The sequence below is a fragment of the Drosophila santomea genome, chromosome 3L (assembly GCF_016746245.2).
Source record: "Drosophila santomea strain STO CAGO 1482 chromosome 3L, Prin_Dsan_1.1, whole genome shotgun sequence".
Taxonomy (NCBI): domain Eukaryota; kingdom Metazoa; phylum Arthropoda; class Insecta; order Diptera; family Drosophilidae; genus Drosophila; species Drosophila santomea.
Window position 1 is genome coordinate 7,206,993 of NC_053018.2, and position 9,944 is coordinate 7,216,936.

The window sequence follows — 9,944 nt, forward strand, 5'->3', positions numbered from 1 at the left end:
GAAGCAACAAGGATATGTGGAAATTGCATAAGCTTTATAATAAAACGCTCCACTCGACGTCAAGGATATAACACAGAGCAGAGTGGGCGGGGTAACACGAAAAGGTAGGATAACATCTAAATGGAAAAGTTGCCCAGGTCAAAGGTGATTCTCAGGCAGTTTTAGGGCACAAACTTTTCCACTCCCATGAGAAAAGTTCTGACCCACACACACAGAGAGACACAGACCGAAAGGATAGTTGAGACTACTCGCAAAACTTACATTAGATGGCTCAGTATTCAGCTCGTTGTTGGTTTGTTAATGAGCCGCATTGTTGCCTTTTAAAGAGGATGACGACGACGACGAAGCCCAAGGACCCAGGAACGCCAAGCAAATGAAGACATGTGAGACAAGCCTGCGGATGAGCTACTAAAATGGGCGCACTGTGGAAAACCGCACAGTATTTTGTGTATATATTCATTTAATTTGAGTATAGAAACCGCATCTATTAAAGCTTATAAATCGTAAGGAAATATTTAATAACTCAATTAACTGGGCGCGTGTATTTTTCATTTCATCGTAGCTGCCATCCAATTTGAAAAGTGTAAGATCATAAAATCCGCGGCATTTGTATTAGAGAAATGAGGATGCAATACTCTTGTTCCTTTTTCTTTGTGTGACATAACAGGAGTGGTATTGAAAGACATCTGGCGGTTGGCTTTTATCTTGTGGCAGCCAACAGGCACCGGGAAGCACAACAAACACATCTACCCAATGCAGCCAACGCTAACGACAACCGCCAACGATGTTTGCATATTACGCATACGCAGCGTTGTCGCGTATCTCAATTTGGCTGCCGTTGCCACGATTCCCCAGCTACTATTTCATACTTTTGGCCTGCAACATGCGGTGTTGTGTCACACAGCAACTCCCCATTTTTGCTGCCACACAATATACCCAGCAGCAGTCGGTCGACAAAGCAAATACAATAAATGAACGCCAACAGGGCTTCATCGTCTTCGTCTTTTGGAGCGGAAGAACAGCTCTCCACTGGCAAGTTTGCTGCCTTTTGCTTATCTACCCCTCCAACAAAATGTTGCATTTCGGTACTTTGTGCAGTTTTGTGCCATTTTATTATTTCTAGCATATTTTTTTATGCATGAGTTTTCCCTCTGACAGCTCGAAAAGTCAACGTCTGCTCCTTTATATCATTTAATTGCTTTGGTAAATGTTTAAATATATTCCAGCTTTGTGAGGGGGATTTGGGCGTGCTCGAAAAGGTAACAAAACAAAGGGAAGCAGTTGGCTTAAAGTTTAACTTGCTTGGCGGGGGCTTATAATGAGTAACCATGTAGAGTAGTACTCAAAGGTTGGGATGGTTTCAGATGATTTAAGGCGAGATAGCTAAAATTTAAAAGCATTAGAATATTTTTCCAGCATCTCTAATTAATTGTTCTCTAAAACTTGAACTAATAATAAATTTATTTTCATTCTTTCAGTCTTATCCAACGCGACACTCATCCCGCGCCCATCATCAACTGCCGCATGATCAACTCTGGTGGCAAACACATCCGGAATGCCTCCCCAGCGCCCGACCATCGTTCCGAGGCTCGATTACGGATCGATCCCAAGGTTCTCGTTTTTGTGGAGACCACATATTCCGGTCTGGGCAGGGACATTGCCGAGCTGCTCGTCTACAATCGGATCAAGTAAGTTTCGCAGGGCAAAAGGGAAATCATAGACAATTAGCTCTGGCAAATTTGCATAATTGCGAAGGCAGCGATGCGGCGATAATTATTACACTCAAAGTAACTGGGAAACGGAAGTGGCAGCGAAACCAACACCATCCTGCACACACACACAGAGAGAGAGAGGCAAAATGAATGGCGAGTGGCAAGTGAGGTCCTCCGGAGCCTGGACTCCGAAATGCTCTAGTTCCCCCCGGTTCCGCTCCTCGGTTCCTTTGCTGCTGCAGCCATGGCCCGGCCATTGTCAATGCTGACCCAATTTGGGTAGTTGGCCATAAAAAGGCAGGTTATGAAATTAATGCCAAGCTATGCAGCTTCTCCTCGCCTCGGTGTCTCTGTCTCTATCTCTGTATGTCAGTGACTGTGTCTGTGTCTGTGTGTCTCTTCAGTTAAGGGGAAGCTGTGCTCCTCTTTGCTGCTGCGGGCAACCAGCAAAGCATTCCAGTTTAATTGGCAACTTATGCTTTTGTGGTCGAGTGGCCTGCCAAACGGCGCCGCATCCCAAGCATCCTTGCCGGTGCATACCATCCATATTCATCCAGCACATCCATCCATCTGGCCAGCCAGCTCGGGCGGAAGTCTCGTTTTCCCTGGCGAATGTCTCACCTGCCCCGGCCATCTTCAGTCGTCTGGCTCACATGGCTTCTCCATCTCCATCTCCTCCTCATCCTCCTTCACATCCAACTGACCAAGTCAGCAGTTTTTCCCAACCACACTGCCTGCAGTCGGCCACCAAAGTGCTGAACTTCAAGGAGGAGTTGAGTCCCTTCGGGATGGATGACTGTAAGCCATAAACACACAGAGTCTGACAGTCAAGTTGTGTAATTCGAGAGCATTTCAAGATGCAGTATGGTCCCAATTAATTTATGCTCGGAAGAAACAGAGTTATTCAAGTTATGATTAATGCTGTTGGTGCTTGAAGTAATTGCGAAATAGTATTGTAAGCCTAGTATTATGAATTAAATAATACGTTAATTTTAGATCTCTGATTTAACACTGCTACAAAGTGAAGTTTCAAATGAAATGGGTTAAACATTTAAGCAGTTACGTATGCCATTTGTTTCCTGAGGGTATTTCGAGTTCCCCAATTTTGCCGGCTACATTTTAGTTGCCTCCCTTATGGCGCTCACAAAGAGTTATACTTCCTTGGGTTATGCCTTTGTAATTCTCCTGTCCTGGACGCCTTCCACTGGCGTGTGTGCTAGTGTGTGTGCGCTCGGATGTCCTCTGTGTGGGTGTGTAGGTGTGGGCCATTCGAGACCCGCCCAATTGGTTAACCGCAATGACCGCAGGAAAAGCAGCCTCCTGCGAATAACCGCAATTATTATACCAGCTGCACTTTGCCACCGAAAGGGGGCGTGGCCAACTTTTCAATACCTTTTTTTTTTTTTAATACAATTTTTGTCTTCACACTCTTCTTTAAAAAATGCACGACATACATGTTTGCGAATTGTTCAAACTGCGGTTACAGCCAAGGCAAGAAGAGTGGTTACTTTATCATAGATGGGGATAGAGAATGGAGCCCGAGGCCAAAGGCTGTTCAAAGGCGCCGAAAGTCAAAGGGCAAGAATTTCAATTTGCCGCAGCTTTTGTTGATGTTGTTTGGGGCGACTCCTTTGGCTTTTGTGTTGTATAATTAAATTTTGTCGTTATGGCTGTGGGAGAACTAGCTGCTTCGTGCTCGTGCTTTGCATTTGCCCAAAGACTTGCGATTCGTACTCCTTCAGCAGCAGACAAGTGCTTCAACTTTAATGAGATTTCAAGTACAAATAGCAACAGCAGCAATGGCATTCAGTCAGCCATAGAATCAGTTGCCTTCATTTCACTCCACCTCCCCCAAAACCCCGGACAAGTTGAGTAATGCCAGCCATTGTCTCCCGCGCTGTAACCAAATATGCAGGCGAATGACTCTCATGACCTAATCAACTTGGTCATATGAGCCCCGTAGTCGTGAGTCGGGAGTTAAGAGTCGGGTGTCGGTGGTGGAAGGATCTGTGCGGGTCCTTGATGCTGCCATTACTCCCGCTGCTTATCAATGACTTCATTAGTGTACTCTTCAGTGACTAGTCTGCTGCTTCCTTGGGGTTTCGGGTACTCCAAACTTTGCCCGTTGTCGAGGGAGGCGGGCAACAAATTTCATTAACATTACCATCTCATTATTGCTGATGACTTTTGTGAGGGAGTTGAAGTGTGTGCATATCAGAGAACCGAAAGCAGATCGGATGAGTACACAGCAGCGAAATTGCAATAGCAAGATGTTGAACTGAGTATCCAAGGATTACAGCAACTTAAACATATTTTTGTTAAATATTTTAAATATTTTTAATGGGAATGATATATCATATATATTCTGAAAACTTTCTATTGGTACAACAGCTCGAGCTATATAAGTTTGATTTTTTTTAACTATTTGCATAGACTTTTTCCCAAGTGCAATGGGATGGATTGTTCCTAGCACATAATGTAGAACAAGTTTTTTGCAGTGCTGCCCGGAGCTGTACATCCACTGACAACTCACAGCGCACAACGCACAGGTTACAAATGCAGAAGGCACAGGCAATCAAAGTTGTCGCTGGCGCCATGGCAGCCATTATTGAAATGCGTCCCCGGAATTGTAAGTGTGTGCGTGGGCGGGACACAGGTGCATTCGTCGACGGTCGTATATCTTTTGGAAAGGCTAGGGAAGGCAAGGCAATCCTAGAACTCGCTTTTCCCATTATCAATTATTTATGAACCGAAGCGACGCTGCTCATTGCTCCCAAGTTGCCACTCAATTAGTCATGAAAAATTCACCCGGTGACTTTCCAAGTGTCGCACTTGACGTATGCGTAATGCTGCAAAGTAGCATGGCCCCCAAAGCGAGTGTCGTGTCTACATTTATTCAATATTTTCCACAGACTCTGCATGCATTTAAAGCAATCGTATTTTCGGAATTTGATCTGATGTCTCACTAATGGAGTTTGGCTACAACGCTTTTCGCTTTGTTACCGCTGCTGCTGCTCTTGTTGCCGCTCCAATTAGCCTGGCCAATTGATTGATTGCCAACTTTGGGACGCTCTTTTCCTTTTTTTCTTTTTTTTCCTTCCCGAACAAATGGCCCACATTGTACATACAAATTTCTGGCCAAAAGCCGCGCGCGCGCCAGTAAGTATGCAAAGTTTTGCAAAAGTTTTTACGCCCGGATTGCCGCCATTTGTAAGCTGGATAGCCTCCAAAGAAAAAAATAAGGTCGAATTTTTGGGAAGGAAGAAGTGTTAGGGGCAAGTTTCAGCCTCTAATGCGCCGTGAAATTCTAATGAAATTTTCCAAGGTAATTACCCGGCCCAAAAGACATCGCCTCAATGGTTCTTTGCTATGCCATCGTTTATTAAATTGCCATTTATAATGTGCGCAATGGTGGGCGTGTATATGTAACATGAGCGTAATAGCTACTTAACCTTATTTTCAATTTTTGATTTGAGGAGTATGGAGGTTACGAGGGGAAGCCAAGTCAGGCGGCTGACTCGGAAAGTCAAGTCAGCAGTCAGCAGTCAGCACACGGAAGTCATCAGCAGCCTTGTTATCATTTGAACCAAGGACCCCCGAAACCAACCATCCTGATGGGTGTCCTAGTGTATGTGTGTGTGTGTGTGTGTGGGTGTGGGTGTGAATAATGTAGCATGCTTTTGTGGTGGCCCGGCCTCGAAAACTGCGCTCATCCTTTCGCTTATTCCGGGGCGCTGATTGTGCCACTGGGAGCCCCAACTTTTTAAAACGCGAAATGGCAAAAGGCGCATAACGACGAACGCCAGACCCCAAAAAAACCCACTCCTCATCCACATCCCTTCTTCTTCAACTGACGTCAATTCGCGCAGACACATGGCAAGCGCCATAGACAGGCACCACAATTGGAAGCTTGCCATGGGTGGAGCTGGTGACTCCATGGAGAACTTGGCTAGAGGACTTGGCTCCCCTATTTCCCCTTTCTCCCGCTTTTCCCAGGCTCCTAGATACTCCTAGCTGCTCCTGCGCTTGGCTCGTCATAATCACACCCTTTTCGCCAATGTTTACTTTAATAATGTCGCGGAAAATTTTTATTTTCAATTTTTCACAAGTCAATGGAGTTTAACCAGCCACCAAGCAGCGGCAGACTATCTGTTGTGCCACAGTGGGAATCAATGGGCTGTGAAATTATATAATTTCTTGGCGGATGCCTTTTCTTTCAAAAAGTGCGGTTTTAGATTCATTTAAGCCAAATATGCAATTTTATGTGCATTTCTCGTAGTTACTTGAACAAATTGAAGGAATATTTTTCATACTACAAAATTCCTTACTCCATCCACATTTTCATTTCAAAATAAAGGTTAAATAACTCAGCTCAACTTATTAAACTCACATTTGACGACGCCTTTGCATAAATAACTTGACAAGTCAAGTCTCGAAATTCCATTTCCCTTCTAATTACAAATTCCACAAATACAAATGTTGTATACTTCAAAGCCCACAAATTGAATTGACGAATAATAAAAACGTTTGTGTGTGTGTGTGTGGGTCGTTCTAGTGCTAAGAGCTCTTTTTAAAAATTGAAAATTCCATTTCGTTTGCAATTAAAAATTCCACAAATCTGTATTCAATTTATGAGAATCGTTCCATTAAGATTTCATGAAAATGCTTTCCACTGTTTAGGCCACGACAATTGCCATACAATATACTCACCCATACATACCCGTACGTATATGTTGCCATATGTGTATGGTCTCTTATAATTTTTTTTTATTTTTCTCCCCTGTGTTTGTGCAGAAAATAGAAAGAAAAATATATGAAAATAAAATAAAAAAAAAGAATATATATATTTTTGCTCTGGCGCTTGGCACGTGACGCGGCAGTTCGAGTTGTTGTCGTTGGCTGCTGTGCACAGAGATTGTTCCCGCAACCTTTGACCCCCCTGGAAACCCGAAGAACCCCACGCTCATGTTTTGTGTGACAAGTTGGCTTTTTGCTGTTGTTGTCGCTTGTTGTTATGCTGCTTTGCTCCTCAAACCATTGTCCCCCTTCTCTTCTCTTCTCTTCTCTTTTCTTTTTTTTTTTTTCAACAAATTGGTTATTTTATTGAATTACTCAAGCAGCAGGAGGTAGCCCCCGTCGCCCCCTTTTGCCCTACGTCGTCTGGGTTGCGTGATTATATTGGCCTAAACAGAAGGGGGGTTTTCCCGCCCTCCCCCGCAAGTCCCACAAGTCGCGACTTTAAGGACATTGCCTCTGCGTGTCTTCTGCTCTCTCCGTGAATTTTCGCCTTTCCTTTCATCGCCATGTGTGTGTATGGGTGTGTGTGTGTGTCTTAAGTAGTTTCGCCGCGTATAATAAATTTTGTAGTTTAAACTCATTTATTGCCCTCGTCGAAAGGGATGAAGGAATGGATTGCGGGCTGAGAGGGCGTGGATATCCTAACGATACCGACGACTCCTCCCAACCGATGGCATATATAGAGTAATGGCCATTTGTTGTATAATTTTCACATTGTTTAGTGTCCCGAGCCAGAAGTAACTTCCGGCACTCGCACACAGTTACCTCCTCTTGGGCATTTTTATTTATGATATATAGATTACTCAGCGAGTTGCTAAAGCAACGGGCAAAGTGCTTTTTGCCCCGGGTAAATGTATATCCCATTTGAAGTAACTGAAGTGAAGGTGGGGGATTTGGTTCGGGGTTAATTACGCTTGAAAATTATAGGCCACGGGGAAAATGTCTTAATATGCGACGAATTTAATTGGAAATTCGAGTGCGGAGTGGGAGGCACTTTAATCCCGCAGCGATTATATCGAAAATTGATCTGCTGTTTAACTGGCATTTAAAAATGAAGAAGTTGAGCCTCAACAAAAGTATGAATTACGGGTATTAAATTATTGCAAATAGCATTCCAATTCTGTGTGGTTTTCATTTCATTTCATTACATTTCCAGCTGCTGCCTATGAAGTGTATCAATTTAATTTTAAAGGATAAACCGGCTTAAGTTGTATGTTCACTTAAAGGCATGTTACATAAAATTTCCATTGTGGGGCCACATGGAAGTTAACGATTTTTTCCATTTTCGTGTCCGACTGATGGAAATCAATCGCCTACCTCTAGCCTACCAACTAATTGGCACACGTGTCTGCCACAGCACATCTAATCAAGCAATCAGGTAGTCCATGGCCTCCACCGTGCTAATTGCATCATTACTCACAGCTAATAAGCTGAAACTTTGCCTCACGGGCCAACTTTTGCCATTGCCCGCTCTTTTTTGGGGCCTTGGGCCGTCGAATTCCATGTGTTGGTTGTTGGCTCTTATGGCAGGGATCAATTCAACTGGCTGGCCACAAAAGCTAGTCGGCCAAATAAATCCTGGGGATTTTATTCCATTCAAGAAGGGTTCTACTATCCATGTTCAGCTTGCAAGTGGAATTTCGTACATGAAACAAAATTCTGTTCAAGATTAACCATATTAGCAATTATTACATAAATTGAAGAATTAAAAAGAAAGGTTTAATATTTATTAAAGTCAAGTTACTCGTTAAAATTTTAAATGAAATCCATTTACATTTTGTGAATGTATTCCTGTTTTCGCAAGTATTTCGCAGCCAGTGCCGGGAATCGCTATTTGCGATTCGCCCTGCAGCTTAATTTCCTGGCGCAAATATCAACAAGGGCCAAGTGAGATGCGCCACCAAGATGAGACCGGCAGCCCCAAAGCGTTCTAATGAAATTACAACACAAATGCTGGACTGCGGGGGCATTTCGAGGGGCATGCAACGGAATGTGGCAGCTCCTCGAGCGGAGTCGACACAAGACCCTGTAAGCCAAAGTGGCAGTGGGAAGTCAACTAAAACTAAGCTCATTTAATGCGTTGCATAAGCGACAAGTGCGAGTTGGCCAACAAACACAGCCAAACACCCACAGACACACATTCATACACACACACACACAGACAGACAGACAGACAAACAAACAGGCAACACCTACGAACCGGAAACGGAAACAAGAAGAAGAACAGGGCTAAGGGAAAAAACAAGTTCTCGCGCGTACGCCGGCATTTGCACTTTTACGTTTATCCCGAGGATAATTTAACACCCCATACAAATGCAAACAAATGAGCGCAAGCCCCCAAACACACAACTCTCACACACACACACACACACGTAAGCCTGGTGAAGGAAAAAAAAACAACATTTATTTACTTGCAAGTAATACCCGGTAATGGGTTTTTAAAACAAATCCGCTGCGGGCCTGCAAATGAACTTCTCTCACTTTCCGTCTGGCAATTAAATTTCAAACATCAACATACATACATTCACACACACATCGAGCGACACATTCGCACCAAGGGAAAGTGTCATTATATAGTTAATTAAACAAACATTTTGTGCAGATAAAACGCTTTAATTAATGCTCCTACAGCACTCGAATAACCTAGCAGAAGTTCGCATTAAATTTACCCCCCAAACACCTGAAAAGTATGCTATGGAAATTCTTTTGCTGCCTCTGCGGCTCGTTTGTGCCATTTGATGTGGGTGGTTTTGGGCTGCTCGGCGGTTTGGCTGCTATCTGTGACAGTGGGCACATATTAGAGTGTAAAAATGTCTAATCAGCGCGCTTTTGAATTACAGAATTTGGTTTCTAAATGCAAATATTTCTTCCTGATTTTTAAGCTGTATATCAAAACTACGAAATAATTATAAAGAGCTTTTCCATGTTCATTAGTTGGTTAATTTTTTCAGCCCGAATTTTCAGCTCATTCCGCCTTGGTTGCTGATCCTCACATTTAATTTACCTCTTTGCATTACCAGGCTTTCCTCGAGCCGTCGAGCTGGGCATGCGATTTTTCAATATCCGGGCGCAACATAAATGACCACTTTGATGGGCTTGCTGCAGAATCGCCGGCCTTCACTCCAAAATGGAGACCCCCTGCCGGGTGACACATGGTCTCGTGTTGACGCGCCATAAAATATGCAATGCATGCAGTGTGTGTCAGCGTTTTAACCGCCCAACAGCCCAACAGCCCAAAAGCCACCCAAAAATATCCACCTGATTTTATTTTCCAACTCCCATAACTCAGCGGGTCGCTGGGGGACCAGGCCAAAAGTCATTTCGTTTTTTGTCAGGCCCATCGCACAAAACTATCAATAATACGCCACGCTCACGAGCCAGGACTTCCCATTCCACAGGATATATACATACATATCTATATATATATATATATAT

The 9,944-nt window shown here is 43.7% G+C and overlaps 1 protein-coding gene across 2 annotated transcripts in view; it reads left to right on the forward strand.

Annotated features, from left to right (window-relative positions):
• Positions 1-9,944, forward strand: part of LOC120447737 (bifunctional heparan sulfate N-deacetylase/N-sulfotransferase) — a 56,339-nt gene that overhangs the window by 39,229 nt on the left and 7,166 nt on the right. For both annotated transcript variants that reach the window (XM_039629280.1, XM_039629281.1), the window contains one exon: positions 1,479-1,688. In XM_039629280.1, the coding sequence (XP_039485214.1) occupies positions 1,479-1,688 (210 nt within the window). The remainder of the gene's footprint in view (positions 1-1,478; positions 1,689-9,944) is intronic.